At 33.4% G+C, this 19,736-nt stretch overlaps 2 protein-coding genes across 10 annotated transcripts in view; one reads left to right on the forward strand and one right to left on the reverse strand.

The window, feature by feature from the left end:
- The window catches only part of LOC105330220 (uncharacterized), a 33,182-nt gene extending 18,240 nt beyond the window's left edge, over positions 1 to 14,942 (forward strand). For all 5 annotated transcript variants that reach the window (XM_034445388.2, XM_066084506.1, XM_011431824.4 and 2 more), the window contains 6 exons: positions 8,396 to 8,455; positions 9,413 to 9,469; positions 9,893 to 10,042; positions 11,364 to 11,515; positions 12,604 to 12,739; positions 12,830 to 14,942. In XM_034445388.2, coding sequence (XP_034301279.2) covers positions 8,396 to 8,455; positions 9,413 to 9,469; positions 9,893 to 10,042; positions 11,364 to 11,515; positions 12,604 to 12,739; positions 12,830 to 13,002 — 728 coding nt within the window. In that variant the 3' untranslated portion in view covers positions 13,003 to 14,942. The remainder of the gene's footprint in view (positions 1 to 8,395; positions 8,456 to 9,412; positions 9,470 to 9,892; positions 10,043 to 11,363; positions 11,516 to 12,603; positions 12,740 to 12,829) is intronic.
- Positions 3,682 to 6,473, reverse strand: LOC136275420 (uncharacterized). Of its 5 annotated transcripts, none has more exons than XR_010713964.1 (5): positions 6,193 to 6,462; positions 5,617 to 5,886; positions 4,983 to 5,318; positions 4,409 to 4,535; positions 3,684 to 3,829 (listed from the first exon to the last, which is right to left on the reverse strand). XR_010713964.1 is itself a non-coding variant. In XM_066084508.1 (4 exons), exons 2-4 carry the CDS (start codon positions 5,626 to 5,628, stop codon positions 4,451 to 4,453), a joined length of 426 nt encoding a protein of 141 aa, XP_065940580.1. In that variant the 5' UTR covers positions 5,629 to 5,886; positions 6,331 to 6,473; the 3' UTR covers positions 4,413 to 4,450. The 5 variants fall into 5 exon arrangements, 2 of the variants coding, with proteins under 2 accessions (XP_065940580.1, XP_065940579.1); XR_010713963.1 differs by having other exon boundaries at positions 4,953 to 5,318; XR_010713962.1 differs by having other exon boundaries at positions 3,682 to 3,829; positions 4,409 to 5,318; positions 6,193 to 6,466.
- Positions 14,943 to 19,736: the final 4,794 nt, after the last annotated feature.

The raw sequence follows: 19,736 nt of genomic DNA on the forward strand, positions 1-19,736 counted from the left end.
TGAGGATTGAGATTAAAATAAAGTCACTATTTCTAAATAAACTATATAATGCAGCTTCTATATTCTGCAAAACAATCAAAAGAGCAGAACTACCATTATTTATCGCAGAATTATGCTGTAATGTTATATAACCAGTCATATAAAACAACTCTATAACTTTTTAAAGTTTACCTCTAAAAGGAAATCATTTGTATTTAAATGTAAGCCAGCGATAGGATATTTGAAAGAAAAATCACTGGTTCGTGAGGTTGCACTTATGTGACCACAGTAAGTGGAGGGTGTATGAGTTTTGATAAATTAATACATGCAATATTGTCCAAACAAATGAAGCTGATAACGTATTTTAGCTCAATGACATCAAAACCAAAGGTTTTCTGATCATCTGTTCGTCTATTTGTCCTCCGTCAGTTTGTCCGTCCGTCTGTAAACTTCGCACATTGTTGACTCTTCTCCTGATCCACTACACTTAGAATGGCAATATTTACACCAAAGTTTCCATGTATAGTGAAGATTCTTAATTGTTGAAACTGTGACCCCCTGATTAGTACTTTCACCCTTAGGGGTTTAACATGTAATTGTAAAGAGAAATTAATGTTAAAAATTCGTCCTAAGAACAAGCGTGTTACAAACTGTAATACTACTATGCAAGCATTTTCAGAATGAGAAAATCCTAAATGCATGAATCCGAAACCCCGGGCAAATACTGGGGCTGAGGAGAGATTCAATGTTTGTTATAAAATTAAATGGCGAACATGTTTAAAAATCTCAAAATAAACTACAATTCTTCAATTTGGTATTAAAATATAACAGCATCCTTCTATTACATGTATGTAGATTTTTATTTGTTCAAACCGTAACTCCGTAACCAATCTGAGGCCACAGGAGGGGTTCAAAGTTCAATGACCATGCAAGCTTTTAGTTTAAAAATCTTTCCTCCAGAAAGGTAATGCTATATACTTTTCATGTTATCATACCTCATTATGATAATTCTATGTAACGCTTTATCTGATTGGTTCTAGACAATCACGTGCCAGGGCAATAAAACTTCATATTTCCCTGTAATCATTATATTTTTCATCATATTCCACCACTTCAGAAGCAACGTAAATTCTCATCGCACTTTCGTATGAACAAGAAATGTTTGTGAAACACTTATGTCCCCCTCCCTTGGAAACATCCACAAAGAAAATGAACGTAAACTGCAAATATTTGGAATTTTTTAAGCCCAAGGGCTATAACTCTGTCAAAAATTGCTATATTATACCCAAAATCAAACTTGACCTAGATATTATTTAGATAAACCTGTATACCAAATTTCATTTCAATATGTGCACCCTCTGCGAAGAAAACGAGCGGAAACTGCAAATAACTGGAATTTTTCTACGTCCAAGGGCCATAACTGTCTGAAATTGCTCGATCGTACCCAATATTGAACTTGACCTAGATATTACCATGATAAACCTGTATACCAAATTTCATTTCAATATGTTCATATTCTGCGAAAAAAATGAACGGAAACAGTTGGTGGACCGACCGACAGACCGACAGACAGCAGCAGGCATAAAAATTCCGTGCATACGATGTCACAAAACAATTAATACTAAAACATATCGGATTATATCAACATTTTGAATTCTTTCTCTTTTAATCAGAAAACTAACATAGATAGTAACCGATAAACATTCAATACATGTTTGTCTTACAAAAGTTAAAAACATTTAAACCCGATGTATTCTCTACAATCACCTGTCGTTCGGTATAATAAACAATTTATAAAAAGATTACACGGACGTTCTCGAGATATGAAGGTTTATCCCCCCCCCCCCCCCCAATTCATATTTCCCTCGGGTGTACCATCGGGAAATATGATTTTAATGGGGGAATAAATCTTCATATCTCCCTCACCATCATGCAATAAATGTGTAATATTACAATGCAAGCATCCTTATATCAAACTATCAAGGTCACATTGACCTTCTTTTGGTATTTTAAAAATATTCAAAGTCTAATCTTTAAATTTGTTTTTATTTGGCCAATGATTGTCAAATATGATAAGTTTGTGTATCCCACAACCACGTTGTATCTTTATTTTATAGAAGGTCACAGTAACCCATGGCTACATGCGCTTTTTATCAATATCATTTTCCCCTTGTTATCTTTGATTCATTAATTTAAAAGCTAAGGACAAAAAGATTTGTCAGTTGATTTATACTAATTAGAAATAAGATATGAATTTCGAACAAGGGAACTGCAAAGCGGAGCATCCCCTTGCGAAATGAAAATATTGTGCAGGGAAATGCATTAATTAAGAATAAACGTGTAATTGAAGCGACCAAATATTTAACTTGTTAAAAACCACTTTGTATCAAAATGTTTCGTTTATTTCTATCCCCGTGCACGCTCTGGGGTGTATCCATGCAGGGATCACACTAGCTCAAAATTTTGTGTCGCAACCTTTTGCGCAGTAAATCATAAGTTATATAGTTTATCACCATACAAGAATGTACTTTTTATAGGTCCTATACAATAAACATGCATGTTTAACCCAAAAAATGTATAGAATTTAATTATCATAAAATTCTAAATATTATAAACATGGATTTTGTGAGGAATTTATCTGGTTATGAATATTGACATTTTGTGAAAAAAATTGCTAATGCATCTACTTGGCGTCAGTTGTAAATCTGTGTTGAAACCATGTGTTTGTGTTAATTTCGGGAACAGAGGAAATTTTGGTTGGTGGTAGTTAACAGTATTAACATGATTCAATTTAATGTGTAAATCTTTATACCAAATGCATAATTCTTTTGGGGCATGTGGAATCGCTGCATTTACGTGGTTGTACAATTCTTCCCATTACTATGGAAACAAACCACAAACGTTTTAAATTCATAAGTAATATACATATAGTTTTATAATTTCTCTTTATCCAATAATCGACTTAACATACATTACGCATTTAACCGTTAGACAATTAGCATATGCAACTTTAATTTACATATAGAAAATGAAATGTAGCTAAGGTTTGGCGATTTATAGTCTGCTCTACGGGAAATTCAAGTTAACATGTCGTAATTTTAACCGCAGTATTTTAAAAAGAGTAACGTATCTAAAGTGATTTACAAGAAACGAACTTCCGGTTAATCATGTTGACGATACCTCTCAATAGGAAAAAGAGTACCAATTAATTTCCCATAGAACTCAATGTTAACCTAAACACCCCTAGCTACTTTGCTATATTACTTACAGACATATCCTTGGTAAATTCTGAAAGTTCATTCCAAGCACTGACACAAAATCACAAGAAATATATATGGTCCCATGGCGTTTATAGGTCAAAATTGAACTTGTTTACAACTTACAGTGATCCGCAGCAAATTAACCCAAGTCTCTAAAATGACACCCACCTCCCACTTTAACCCCTCTAATTTCTTTACTCTCTGCAGTACTTCCTCATTTCATCATTTAATTTAAACACTGATAATTTTACCTTAAAATGATCATTATTTCAACAACTTATTCAGCCAATCACCTAAGCCCTACCTTTTTCTGCTCGGCTCAATCTTGTATTAACACTTCTCTGATGTCAACATCCGGTGCATTGGTACTCTCATTCCTATACTCATAATTTTACTCACCTCAGAATTAGGCAAATTTGTGTTTTTCATGAACCTTATACATACCTCTTATTGTGTGTGAAACATGAGTCCTGGATATGCAGAGACATGTATGCTGTGCTCATCCGAGTACGAGGCTCTCTCCCTCGGCAATCGTATGATGAGAGTGGACCGACAGTGAAATCCAGAATGAATAAACTGCTTTTTGATGTCTGTAACAAATAAAATACATGTAAAATTTGAATGAATGTGTTTGTTTGTTTGTACTTAAGGGTGTTATGAACAAATTGGATATGATTTTTTAATAAGGGTGGATTCTACCCAGATTTCAAGTAATGATGCTGAAATGACTGAAATGTCAATTTAAGATGCAAAATTAAGAATTTTACATTGAGTAAATTAGTAAAAATTTGTATTCTTATGAATTGTTTACTATTTGGAAAGCTGATGAGTAAATCATCCCTTATCTCTGACCCCCTGCAGTTAATATAGGAGATAAAACTTTTACCACCCCCCTACATGGCAGAGCTTAAAATAATAGCCGGTGCCCCCATCTTTTGCTACATAAATCATTCACAGATAAACAATAGCCCAATTTTCGGATACAGTATAACAGCTTAATCTCCCTAGTGCGAAACAGCATCAACAATTAATTAGGAATTTAGAATTTGCATTCAGAAAAGGCTTAATTTTCACCATGCCAAAATTTCAAAAAGGACATTCCTATGGATTCAAAGCCCAAAATCTCCCTCATAACAAGGGGAAAAAAAGTCGCCAGGAGGCTTACATACCAGCTACATATAAAAGGTTGTCTTCTGAGATGACAGATCTGGTTAACAACCCCCCATCTGCATCAGAGAGGGAGGAAATGGTCCAGCGTCCGGGAAACTACCATCTCCTGAGACCAAGGGGGGATGCCTGTAAAAGTGAAGTGGAAAATCATCAAGACCAGAATTTTGAGCAGTAAGTCATCTTTTGTCAGCTAAAATGAATAGAAATCACAATTTTACTTAAACTTTTGTGAAATTAACATTTTTTTTTACAAATTAGAACCCTTTATGGCCAATAAAATGGGGCTCTCGGACAGTAGGTCCATTTTTTCAGTTTTACATGTGGCTACATGTCACTACATGTAATCTGGGGTGATAAAACATGTATTTATAAATCATTCACCTCACGTGTATCAGAAAAATGGGTTTCAAAGCAGTTTATGTAAAATTACATTATTTTCAAAAATCTACAAAATTTACAACTAGTCTAAGGGGGGTAACTCTAAAATAAATTTTCCCCATCTTCACAACACACACAGTTACACACTATGTAAACATCAGTTACAATTATTGTAGAGCGGAGACAGATTCTAACAGATTACTGCACTTGGGGAAGACCGGTGCATTGTGGAACCAAGCCTTTCGGAGCCATCAGGAGCAGAATCCAGGCTGCAATGGATCCCTGACCTGGAACCTGGCCACCGAGGAAAGGCGAGGGCTTGCCACAAGGATGGGGCTCAAATGCGGCGTGTGTCCCTTCACATCGAAGAGACACAACCTCTTTACAGAAGTAGAGACCAGTGCACCGGGCAGAAAACCAGCTTCTCTTAATTACTCCCTTCAGGTCGGGCTGAGCCAAACACCCCTTGGTAATGATGGAATGAGGAAAATACTGCTTTCCACTAACACTCCTGCTCCTTCCCGTAAGTCCCTGCAAAAGACCAGTAACAAAGTTTTGGCTAAAATTGAGACCCTAAATACAGCTGACATGAGTCGCAGGTGTCGCCAGTTGGTTGACGTCAACACCATTAGGGGACAAGAGTCGCCGCAGTCTATAGACGTGCAGTGCGACGGCATGTACAACAACCCCTTGTACTCGGGGGTCGGTGAGACGCCATTCCAGCCGGCAACACAGACTGTCTACTCTGTCGCTGAAAATGTAACTGCAAAACATCAAATTATCAAATTGATAACGAAAAATAAAATTTGCTCAAAGCACGGTCACTTACGGGATGCGGCATCTGCTAACCACTCTTGTAGTCCGGGGGAGTGCGGCGCTAACCTCCCCATGCAGCATACTATAGGGGATGAGTTTACATGGGCTAGGGAGGGGATGGCCGAACTTCTCTGTGAAGACGGTATCGAGGTTAAGGGGGTAACAACTGATCCAGACAGCTCAGCTGGGCGGGCTGCAGACTCCCTCTTCAAGGATGGGCTGTACAAGGTCAAGCCAGTGCATTACCTGGATACTCGGCATCTCTCCGAAAGTATCAGGAAATCTATAAAAAGAGATGAAAAGCTCTTACAGGTCATGCCCTGCAGAACGAAAGCTGAGAAAACCAAACTTTTGCATAATTTTGCCCTCGATGCAGTAGATAGATGCACGGCCGAGATCAATCAAGCGTATGACATGTATGCTGGTGATGGCCATAAGATGAAAAACAAGCTCTCATATGCTGTGGATGCAATTGTGCAGTGTTACATGGGTGATCATGCTCTATGCAGGAAACATTCTTTAGTATGTAATGGGGGAATAGTTAATTGGGTAAGCAAAAGTACATATCTAGGTTCAACTTTTGAAATACCTCACTCTTCGGAGAACGAGGACTTGCTTCGTGCTTGCATCTCAAAGAGGTTGTCTCCAGCCGTTCTGGACAAAACTATCAAGAACAGCAACTCTCAGAAGGTCGAAAGCTTCAATCGCACTCTTCGGCGATCTTTACCTCGTAATGTCACCTTTACTCGCAACTTTGCGGGTAGGGCTCATAGTGCTGCTCACTCTTCAAATAATGGTCCAGGTGACTCCATCCGCAGCTTATGTGCAGGTGTGGGTTGTGCCATCCCCAGTGGAGGCTCGGTTGACAAGTCTCTACAAGACATTCAAAAAAACCATGAAACTAGTAAAAAATATCAGAAATCAACTCTATACAAAACAAAAAGGGTGGTTAAACGTAGAAAACTCTACAAGTTATATGAAAAGCATCAAGAGGAAATTAAATACCAGAAAAATATGATGCTCTCTGAATCCCGAGCCCGAGGGAAAATGAAGAGGCATTCTGAGCATAATTATTCAAAATATGATTAAATTGTGTATTACAATACATATTAACTAATTACATGGTAGAATGCAATGGGGATGGTGGGCCCTGCAACAGAACCCCTGTGCTTTGCAGTGGTTTCTCTCCTGGTTCACTTCATGCGTCTCCAGGACGAGGTGGGCGGCGTTGACGCAAAGCTTCTTATGGCACAGATGGCTGACCTCCAGGTTTCCACCTGGAAACTGTGATCGGGTCAAGCGCATCTGTGCCATAAGAATAGCCCTATGAACCCTCTCAAACTTTGGTCCCTCCTCTGGCCATCTCACTCTTAACACTCCATACCCATGGGCAGTGGTGGCGCCTTTCCATACAAAACACCCCCCTGGTCCCCCCTGAATTTCACTTTTTTCCAAAATTCTAAGCCTCAACTGTTCAAAGAAATCTTCCATGATCAAATATCAACAGAACTAAACTTCCTATGGAACTATTTATCCTTAAAAAGTCACACGACAAGGGGAAAATAGGCTCTCTATAGGAAAAAGAGTACCAATTAATTTCCCATAGAACTCAATGTTAACCTAAACACCCCTAGCTACTTTGCTATATTACTTACAGACATATCCTTGGTAAATTCTGAAAGTTCATTCCAAGCACTGACACAAAATCACAAGAAATATATATGGTCCCATGGCGTTTATAGGTCAAAATTGAACTTGTTTACAACTTACAGTGATCCGCAGCAAATTAACCCAAGTCTCTAAAATGACACCCACCTCCCACTTTAACCCCTCTAATTTCTTTACTCTCTGCAGTACTTCCTCATTTCATCATTTAATTTAAACACTGATAATTTTACCTTAAAATGATCATTATTTCAACAACTTATTCAGCCAATCACCTAAGCCCTACCTTTTTCTGCTCGGCTCAATCTTGTATTAACACTTCTCTGATGTCAACATCCGGTGCATTGGTACTCTCATTCCTATAAGTCTCTTCTGAATTCTGATTCATGATTATGAACCTGTTCTTCTCGAAGAAATTCTTTGAATAAAGCACGAAATTTGGCTTAGACAGCTGCTTGATTTGATTTAATTAGAGTGACCTTAATCTCCTGCTTGCTTCAGTTTTCAGCTTCCAACTCCCCATTTCTTCTTACCTTTACAGGGCCACCATCCAACAAAATATTTGAAATGTGTTTACTGTCTCGAACCGGGTGTCGTACATAAAAGTTTTAAGTGTTGAAATTTTAACGATATTTTAAAAAATATATAACAGGATTCATTGGAAATAAATAGGGTTTCTCTTTTAACCATGCTTATGAAGTGTACGAAGTTTGATAAACATGCATTTGAGGGTTTTCTTTGAAGTTTGGTTAAAAGGCTGAAATGGACACACATACACACACACACACACACCACACACCACACACCACACACACACACACACAGAGCAGCGATGCCATATCCCCTTCGCAACAAGTTGCGTGAGGGATAAAAGGTAGGTTTTAGTGATCTACTTTTATATATTATTTTCAGGAATTGTAAAATCTGGGATATATGAGAATCTTTCCTACATTAGCAATATTTAAAAAAAGCTTTCATGTTTAAAAATTTAGAAAGAGGAACAAGAACTGCTGTTTAGGTGAGCGATGGGGAATCTGGGGTATCTATGTTTATTTATCAATCGTTTTGTTAATAACAAAAAATTTACAAAATCTTTAATACAGAATAAATTAAACAATATGTTTTAGTTACCCCTGAGTTGTGTCAAATTGAAGTGGAAAAGGAGATAAAAGACGGAATACCACCAGGTATAAAAAAATAATGACATTCTTATAAAGTATATATTTCACTTAAAGAAATACCAAAAAACATGTTCCAATGATGATAATGAATGGCATTTATGAGCCACAAAATTGTCGATTTTTTTTTTGCTTTATGCCATTATAAATTTTCTTGAATCACACTTTTGATTAAAGTATAATATAACTGTAGCGCATGCTTGAGGCACACGTTTAATGATAAACTACATGATGAAGTGACATTCTTCGATGCGAAAAATACAGGTTTAACACAGAATAAATAAATGAATTCAATATCTAATCAATTCTACCATGTTATTTTAATTTCACTACATTTTTTGTGTCATTCATTCTTTTTAAATTTTTTTTCTTGAATACAGATAATATAATTAATTGTCTTTAATGTTTCTCGTTTGCAAATTAAAAACTTTATTGACATTTTATATTTTATCTTAAAGGGGCATGGTCACGATTTTGGTCAAACATTATTTTCCAATTTTAATATTAACATTGCTTCAGAAAGGCATTTTTAATAGGCAACCTAAATTTGAGTGTCATTTGTTGAGTTATAAGCGAGTTAGGGAGCTTGAAATTCTTCGCTATGTAAACAAAGCGTTTGTTTACATGTTGAACGTTGAAGTAAAAATTTCAAAATTAAACCTAACTATGAATGTGCTAAACGTTAGGAACTCTATGCCTAAAATAAATAAAAGGATAGACAAATAAGCTGGAAAAAGATTTTTAGTGGTATATTGAACCTATGTAAACAAAAACAGGGCATGAGCCTTGTTTACATGACAAAGAATTGTGATCCCTGTATCTTGCAAATGACTCTCAAATTTTATTTCATCATTAGAAATGTATTTCTAAAGCATTGTAAATAATAAAAACCTAAAAATAGAATTTGACCAAAATCGTGACCATGCCTCTTAAGTACGTTGAACAGCAAGATCTACTTTCAAATAGTGCCAGATTTTCTCTTAATCCGATGGGATACGGAACGTTGTAGAGATAAACAAAAAGGTAAAAATAATTTTGATTCAACTGGTACATTGTTATAAATTCCAATTATTGTAAAAAAAAGTATAAAATGTATCTTTTCAATGCTATATTTTTATATCCAAAAGTCTTAATTTTTTTGACTATATTTAGTTTCATTTAACTATTTACCACTAGTTTTACTACAAATATTGATAAATATTGATGCCTTTTTTTAGTTTTCATTTTTATTTATTAAATTACATTACAGACATATATATATATACTCTCTCTGTTTTTCTTTGTAAATTTTGAAATTTATAAAAAGGGAAGATGGGGTTGCAATGAATATTAACCCATACCCCATCATAAAACCAACTGAACGTACAAGCAAAAAATACAATTTACTTGTATATAAATGTAACTATGCAGTAGTGTAAATGTTTTCATTTTTAATCTTTATAATAGATTTTTTAGAAAGAGAGCGAGTAGATTGTGCTGGATCATTTATTCTTCCTGAGTGTATCTGCACCTATCACCAAGTGTCTAATAAGATTTATCATAACTACACAGCATGCGCAGATAACTCTAAGACAGACAGCATAAACCATTTATCTTGTAAGTATGGTTTAAGAATTGCTAATCTGGTTAGAAAATAACACAATGTAATTTTAAAAAATAAAACCAAGATTACTTTTAACAGGGTGTTTTATGTGTGAATTTATGATAATTCAATTATTTACTTGATTATGTTAAGGAAATACTGATTTGGTCACGATTTGACCTAAACTTTTAAAATGTGTATTTCTATATTCATCTGAAATGATCAACGAAAAGTAAAGAGAACGATGTCTAGTAACAAATTAGATACATAGCTTTTAGTTCTTAGTTATGATAACAAAGCTTATATCAAGATTTTATAAACTTAAATATTGCTAAGAAAGAAAATAACCTTATGAAAATACGAAATAGAAACAATAGTACCTTTTTAGTTATCATTTCCCCTCCAAATCGCGATCATCTTGAACAGACCATTTGCTAGCAAGGCAAAAAAAAAGTTGAGTATCATAAATATTCTTGGTATCCGAAATATTTGTCAATACATAACAAGTGAAAAGCTGTCAATGTGACAGCAAACCGGGTTTTCTTTTATGTGAACTGTATTCATAATCCATGTCAACCCATATTCAGTGAAATGGTGTACCTTATATGCAATATTTTGCCAAAAAGTGACTAAGTTCAAAAGCTGGTATTTTTTCATAAATTATCGGTAATCAAAATCCTAGCAATATGCACACCTCTGATATATGTACAATTGATCTGCAAAACAACAACTTCCTATCTTGAAAACTGTAGGAGAAGTTATCCGTACAATGAGGGTACCCTATATGCAATATTTTGCCAAAAAATGACTAAGTTCAGAAGCTGGTATTTTTTTCATAAATTATCAAAAATCAAAATCCTAGCAATATGCACACCTTTGATATATGTACAATTGATCTGCAAAACAACAGCTGCCCATCTTGAAAACTGTAGGAGGAGTTATCCATACAATGAGTGTACCCTTTTGGCAGCCGCCCGCCCACCCGCCATTTTCACCATTTTAATAACCGGATTTTTCCTTCGGAAAACCCGGTTAAAAACATACTCCATTTGTTATTATACATGTACATCTATTTCATTATTACTCATATAATACAGAAGACTATAAACCGTAATAAAGTTAAGTCAAAATATACCTATTTTTGAAATTTTAAATCTATTTATAAAAGCATAAGTTTTAAAAGTTCGCCTCTTTGTTACCAAATATTTCTCGTCTTTTAATCCCAAAATTTCTATTTAAACAATATTTTATTTGATTTAGTACCCAAAACACACTTTATATTTTTTTTCAAATGTTAAAACACACGGTATAAAATCATTTAAATTGTTTTTGCAGGTGAACAGTGTAAACAATACAGTGAAAACAAAAATGGCCCATGCTTAAACGGTGGGAATTTGTTATGTGAAGGCAACATACTCGTAACTGAAGCATCATGCAACTGTTCCGAGTCATTCTCTGGGAAATTTTGTGAGATCAAGACAGTCCAGGTAGGTTATATCTGTCAGTTTTTATATTATTAGTTGTCGTAACATAGAACATACAAAATATATACATATATCTTTATAATAACATTGATATGATCAAGTTTCATTTGATCTGACGATCTGCCTCTGGCAACGAGATGTCATCAGATTCTTCGGTTAATGTTACTGGTATGACAATAAATTGATTCTATATCTTTCCATTATAATGTAGAAATAACAGAAATATTTTTTGGAATAACTGTTCCTTGAATATATATTGAGCAGAAGTCTTTCAAATTAAACTTGTTTAAACCAGGCTGAAAATGGACGTTGTTTATTGTGTGTGCTACGTCATAAGTCTCATAGAGTGAATGGATCTAGAAAACTACAGATTTGTGATTCGGGAAATAGAGTCAACTCTGTAAAGTCCACTGTATCAAGAAGAAAAAAATTGAATTGTGAATGATAATAAAAGATATTTTAGTTATATGTTATTTTTGCCTTGTGTTGTTTTCACCATTTTACATAATGATTTATAAACGGTTTTGCTTCGTCTTGAATTGGCCAGGATACAATTGTGTTGAAAGACCGATAATTGAAGACATTGAAATTCGTCTAGTCATAAATTCAACCGCTGACAACAATGGTGAAATGGGCAAAAATAGAACGGGGCGAATATTTCCCTTTATACATGAAAAAATGACAATAACAAACCGTAAACCATCTCAAAAATCCATAAAACGAAATACAAATTCAAAGCAAAGCAACACGGACCCTCATATAGATAGAGGTAGGATCAGGTGCCTAGGAGGAGTGAGCATCCTCTGTTGACCGGTCACACCCGCCTTGTGCTCTTTGTCGTAGTTGGGAAATAAATCGGAAAAGTTCGTAGACAATTTGGTTATTAATTATGGTCTAACAATTAGTATGAAAAACGTCAGTAAGCATGAAACCCAGTGGAATTTGACCATAGAACTTACGGAAAGATTACTTCAAGCGAGACTGTTGATAGTCCTGTTTTATCAACTTGTTTGTCAGTAGCTTGCTTCGTCTTAAAAACTGTTCATAATGCTTTATTTATTGTCTGATGTCAACGTCTCTTCTAATTTCAGACGTACAGGAACTGTTTCTTAAATCTAGACATACTGTCTACACAAAATCTTTCTGTCTGTGGTGAGAACATACTGGAAAAATGTAAAGTAGTTAATGGATCGACGACATTTGTATGCACATTAGACTTTACTGAAGGTATTTCAACTATATAGATAACAGTCTTACATTTTTAATTTACCATACATTCAAAACCATTGCTGTATCATATGTGTTTATTGTTTTCAGAAAGGGAATATCCAGACTGTGATTCTCATTTCAAAAATGCGGCGGATGCTATGAAGTCTGATAAAAAAGTGATTAATTGTGGCAGTATTCAAAGCGTTTCCTTTACAATCATATTTTATGCAAATATGTTGTTTATAATCCTTTATTCGTTTTTTTCTGAATCTTGGCAATAGATAAGGGTCATTATAAATCGTCTCAATTTTCAATACTTGTTCTACTCAAAACTATGGTTAATTGTCCGCTTGTTGCACTGAAATAAAACCACAAAAAGACAAAATACTCCGGTATGATGGTTTAATTGGCGATTGGTTCAATTTATGGTGTGTACAAAATTATTGACATGTTTTTAAATTATATTATTTTGTTCTCATATTAATCAAATCAATAAAAGAATTCATTTATTTCTTTCATTTTATCAACGAATTATTTAATAGAAAATTAGTTCAAAAAATAGTTAAAATATTTCCACGGGCATTTTTACATTATATTTAAATTTTCATTACGTTACAAATGATGCATTTTTGAAACACACAATTTTGCTAAACATATTTTGTTAAAAACTCGCCCAGATGTTTGTTTTCATACTTCGTCCGTTTATTTTATCCAATTAGATAGGAAAACACAAAATTGTGTATGATTGTCCTGAAGAGTATCAACTGCCTTAGCTGCAAAACTGTTAACTTCATGTTTTTAAATATATATAAAATACCTCAGTAATGTTAACATGGCGAACTTAAAATTTTCCTAGAGCCACAGTTTTTCACCTATATGTTTAAAAGTACATTATATTTAGAAGACACATGTGGTTTCAAGTAAACACTTAAGTATGTTGGAGCCATTTTTACAAGTGCATGGAATTTTGACAGTTGTGTCAGTGTTGATATCAAGAAGTTATATCTGACTCTTAAGCAAACTGAGCAGATTGTGCATATTGAAACCAGCGACGTCATTTTGACTATTTTTGATGCAAGAAATAAATAGATCTTTCTGAAAGTATAAGGTCTAGCTCAAATGATTTTAACAATATTGTGAAAGTTCAAATCTATTTTGCAAAATTAACACTTTTCTTTTTCATGTAAAGTATATATATATTCTTTGTATTTACATCAAACTATTTTTTAATTGTTATTGTGTTTTCTTTATTTTGTGATTTTAACGTCTGTTTATCTTATTTTTGATTTCAAATAAACAATAAATTTTATCTTGTGTATTTCACAATGGAAAAGTTTAGCACAAAAAAGCACGAATCAACAAAAGAGAAAACAAAATATAGAAGAAGCAAAATTTACGTGGAATTTTTTTTATATTTTACGTTGAAGATATCTGGATAAAAAATGAATGACATTAAAGCTCGTATCAACAAATCTTAAACCATTCACTGTGATATGGTTCTTACAAACTGTTTTAACTACTAAGTAAATCGTAGTTCGGAATACTGTCACGTGAGGGAATTTAAAGCTCCACGAATGAAAGAGGTCATAAATAATGATACGACCGTTTGGCAGTATATGACACACTGATAAATCATTGATTGAACTAGTATTTACTTACAATACAAACCACACTATTCCATATATACCCTAATTTAAATTCTGAGTTTCATGATAAATTTTCGATTATATTTTTGATAAATTAATGATCATTTAAGATGTCATGTATTTGATATAAAGTATTGTACAAAGTATGGTTCGCTGGCCTCAGTACAAATACATAGCTCATAAAGCTCATATTTTTCAAAAGGAGAGGAAAACTATAAACATGTAAAATAAAAAAAAAACTTGGTGAAAATTAACTGCTGGAAATGGGGGGGGGGGGTACTTCTGCACTCATTTCTACGGTTTTGCCAGCTCGGACCAAAATTTTTAATGTTTGAATGAAAATGTCCTTTTTAATGACTGTTAGATTGCGTGTACTGTAAGGTATATCCAACAATACACTAGCCGGTCAATTTTGATTAACTAATGTAATATGTTCTGTATATTTTCATTCGAAAATCAATTCTGGAAGGTTCTGTGAAAAGTAAATGTAATATGTTTTGTATATTTTTTGTCGAAAATCAATTCGACTTTTTTATTGAATGACTTTTATTTGATTAATAAATCATAAAATTATACATCATTATTTTTAAAATTTGGCTGTTGATTTTTTGGACCATGTCAGCTGAAGCTCGCTGAAGGAAAACAAACATGTCAAAGTTTGCCCCCTTAGTAAGTTTACAAGTTGTTTTGACTGTTCAAATATGAAAATTTTAGGTTTGACCCAAATTTCTAAAAGACTGGGTCTACATTAATGTAAAACGAGAACAACTCAGAGAATATATATATTGACATGCGTATTTTTAAAGTGAAAGGACTTGAATGTATTTTCCAATCATGGCAAGTTAGTTCCTTTAATCATTAATAACCATGGTCATGTTACAGATGATAATTTACATTTGTGCACAGCAGGGTCACTGGGGGTTAGGTTTCAAGATTCTTAAACTTAGTAGATCAATTAACATGTCCAACATTCAATCATCTGTGGTAATTAATGTCTAATCAGAACCTGGCAGATGTTAATATCTCTCTTATTTTCTATGATTTTGCTGCTGAATGTAAATTTGTCAATAAAGAAGATGGGAGTACAAGATAGCGCAAATGCCCATTTGGTTTTGTCGTAAAAAAAAATTCAAATTAATTTTTTTCTTACTAAATATACTAGATGATGTTATATTTCAAGTTTACAAAAGTACAATTTTAAACTATATTCAGTTTTGAATATTTTAACAAACGATAAGAAAAAAAGAAGAAATTCGAAAGTTTTGTTGGTATCGAACCCACAACCTAAAAACCCTAGCACTATAATGTTACCTAATGTCTGGTGCTATAACCACTGAGCCATGTCAGTCACAACAAACTTCCTTGTTAAATTCTAAATGCTACTTCAACCACGAATTTACGGACTTGTAGTATTTCTCTAAAATATTCAATTGTTTGGATACAAAATGACATTTTTAAAGTATAGTGGGTCATCTCTCCACGTTTTTGTTGATTGAAATCGGTTTGGTTCCCTTTAAACCTTATAAAGACTATGACAAAATTATGGAGCCCAGAGATATATCAGAGGTGTGCATATTGCTAGGATTTTGATTTCCGATAATTTATGAAAAAAATATCAGCTTTTGAACTTAGTCATTTTTTGGCAAAATATTGCATATAGGGTACCCTCATTGTACGGATAACTCCTTCTACAGTTTTCAAGATAGGAAGTTGTTCTTTTGTAGATCAATTGTACATATATCAGAGGTGTGCATATTGCTAGGATTTTGATTTCCGATAATTTATGAAAAAAATACCAGCTTTTAGCTTAGTCATTTTTTGGCAAAAAATTGCATTTAGGGTACCCTCATTGTACGGATAACTCCTTCTACAGTTTTCAAGATAGGAAGTTGTTCTTTTGTAGATCAATTGTACATATATCAGGTGTGCATATTGCTAGGATTTTGATTTTTGATAATTTATGAAAAAAATACCAGCTTTTGAGCTTAGTCATTTTTTGGCAAAATATTGCATATAGGGTACCCTCATTGTACGGATAACTCCTCCTACAGTTTTCAAGATAGGAAGTTGTTCTTTTGCAGATCAATTGTACATATATCAGGTGTGCATATTGCTAGGATTTTGATTTTTGATAATTTATGAAAAAAATACAAGCTTTTGAACTTAGTCATTTTTTGGCAAAATATTGCATATAGGGTTCCCTCATTGTACGGATAACTCCTTCTACAGTTTTCAAGATAGGAAGTTGTTCTTTTGCAGATCAATTGTACATATATCAGAGGTGTGCATATTGCTAGGATTTTGATTTCCGATAATTTATGAAAAAAATACCAGCTTTTGAGCTTAGTCATTTTTTGGCAAAATATTGCATATAGGGTATACCATTTCACTGGATATGGGTTGACTTGGATTATGGATACAGTTCACATAAAAGAAAACCCGGTTTGCTGTCACATTGACAGCTTTTCACTTGTTGACACGCTTACTCCAGTTGAAATCAACCTATTCGAAATATTTAACATATTTAAAGGTTATAAATCGATGTTATGGTAAATAAACATTGTTTCCAATAATTTAGAAAGAAATCATGAGATGTGTTCATGTATTAATTTTATAATATATCTTATCTATCCTCATATGGGCAGGTTACACGCCTTATTCACCCATCTTCTTTGTTTTATCTTATAATATCCTTTGTGATCTTCACCATATTCAATTTCCGTACATGTAGAAGGTATAGGCCACCCATATATCTTCGTATCAGCTTAGAACTGCATTTGTAACAATGATTTATCGAGTGCTTATTGTGGGCCACTCTTTCATTCATCTTATCGAGTCATTTCAAATATAGAGTCGTCGATATTTAGAGTTTCGATGATCAGAAATGCATGTTCAATTTGCGGATGTAGATGATGGAACACTACGCCCGAGTCCTAAGTGCATTAAAAACAATTCATGCAAGTCTTTCATTCATATCATTTAAATTCATGCATTAGGAATGAATGAGGTTCACGGACATAATTTTCCGTTCGTATTTTTTCTATTAATAGACAGCAAGCCAGCTACGTCATATGTTATTTCTAAAGCGCCATATTTTAGTGCCCGAACTTTTTTGAGCTAATAACGAGCAAGTTTGAGTTATTTTTTACGCAAACTCACCCACCCAAACCGATTGTATTACTTCAGACAAACCTTGTATTTAGCAATAACAAGTCTGGGAGGTTACTTTTTTACAAGTACTACATGTATGTTCTTTGTGTTTTTGCAGTCTTATGAATTGTCTATTGAGCATTGCAAAAATAAATTTTGTAGGACAAGTTTATTTAAAGTAAAAACCAAATTTAGTTTTCCTCAAGGTTGATGGAAATGACGTGTCGAAAAGAAAATCCAGTAAAAGTGGCGCGTGATATAGATCGTTTTGCGGAATTTTTGTTCGTTGCTCATGATGTTTCTTATGTTAGAGTTGGTCAGCTACTGCCGAGGTATCCTGAAGGTTTAAATCCTCGTAACTAAGTCAAGGTCATAGAAGTAAACAAACAATATTGGCATGACAGCGATGTTCATGGAGCGAAACAATACTTCCATCTGGAAACATAAAGAAATATTGAAAAACACTGAATCTCTTTTAACGGATAAGGTGCATCTTAAAAAAGCATCCGTGCAGCCAGCAGTTCAAAAGAAGGAAGTGCAAATTCGGGTCAGATTGATATGCAATTTTCATTAAAAGTGAAGCTACTAAATGTTTCGTATGTTAATTTAATCTAATTATTTAGTTTGTTATGTTTTATTAGTAAGGAACAACGGCATTCCCATCTCTTTTAGACGGTGTACTCGGATCTATATAACAAACTAGGCAAACTTAACGTATCTAAATCTTCAATCAATCATATAAGTACATTGTTATTATGATTAAAAAAGCTTTCGATTGAAAGCGAAAAGGATAGATCTACGAACTGTTAGAGGGATTTCTTAAAACTGTGATTTTTCTAGCATGCTGATTGTACAAATAAACAATTTTAAGGTCCTTCCGTTATCAATATACATGACTGTTAAATAAGGTTAAACATGTTTAGTGGCTTTTTTTCCAAAAACAGTTTTCTTGTTTTATTTTTAAAGTCATTCGTGACGTCTTTCTTGGAACGTTCTGGAATATTTTACCGTTATCAGCTTTAGTTAAATATTAGTGTAATGTGATTCATAATTTCTGGCAATATTTCTTGATTTAATATAAAGTTTTGAATTAGCACATTCTTAGTTATGTAGAGTGAAATGCCATTAATAATTAATACATGTAATTTCGACAATTTATTACTACTAGTTGGAATCGCGGAATTAAATGAAATACTTAAATGAAACGTACATAAGCAGTAAAATACTTACACCATATTTCAATATATTTATCTGGCATATGTTTTGCAAATGTAGGTAGACTTTATAGTAAAATACAAATTTACTAGTATGAGTAGGTTTGAAAAAGTATTTATAAATTAAGGTATAGACTTTTTAATTTGCTAGACTGTGCATATGTTTTTGAGGCTTAAAAATTGATTCAAAATGCAATGTAAACGTTATAATAAACATAATTGCAAGTTCAACTGACCGTAATTGTAAACAAAACAAAAACAAAAAACCGTCGGTATATTTACTCTGATAGTGTACCTGGGATAGAACCTACAGCATAAACCTTATTTTGCAACATATCAATATTTTAGCTCACTTTGATTGTTTTCATATTGATCTTCAAATAACTATATCTGATATAGGCTTAAAATGGCCCCCTAAAATGAACATCATCATTTTACTGCTATTCTTTGTTTTCTTCGTACAAATATATATGTGATGTTTTACATAATGTTCATTTTGATTCAACTGCTCACAATTTAGAAATATGACTTCGTAAAGACAACCTTTGTCAGTCATTTTTAGCATAAAACAGCTTGTTTTCAAGCAGTTTTTTTTCATTCAGAAAACATAGAGCACATGCTTGAACAAACAAAATATTTTAATCAGAGATGTATCTAGCCAAGGCTAATACATGTTAGTGACAAAAAAAAATACTTGTTCAAGCATGCGCTCTAGATTTCCCATTCATAATAAGATAAGAAAAATTGCAATTTTTGACTTATTTTGATTGAATTATAGAAATAGCGTCACTTCTGACGTCATATACTGCCAGTGATTGCAAATAAATCAGATAATTAGTTGAAAATATATATTTTACATCAACTCTTCTAAAATATAACATAACGTTTTATTGTATTAGAAACACTTTAAAAAATGGCGAATTATGGGGGACAAATTTAACTCATATAATATATCGTTCTTTACACGAAAATTGCACAGATTAAACCATAAAAACATCAAGGGTG

This window comes from Magallana gigas, chromosome 5, assembly GCF_963853765.1.
Source record: "Magallana gigas chromosome 5, xbMagGiga1.1, whole genome shotgun sequence".
Lineage (NCBI taxonomy): Eukaryota > Metazoa > Mollusca > Bivalvia > Ostreida > Ostreidae > Magallana > Magallana gigas.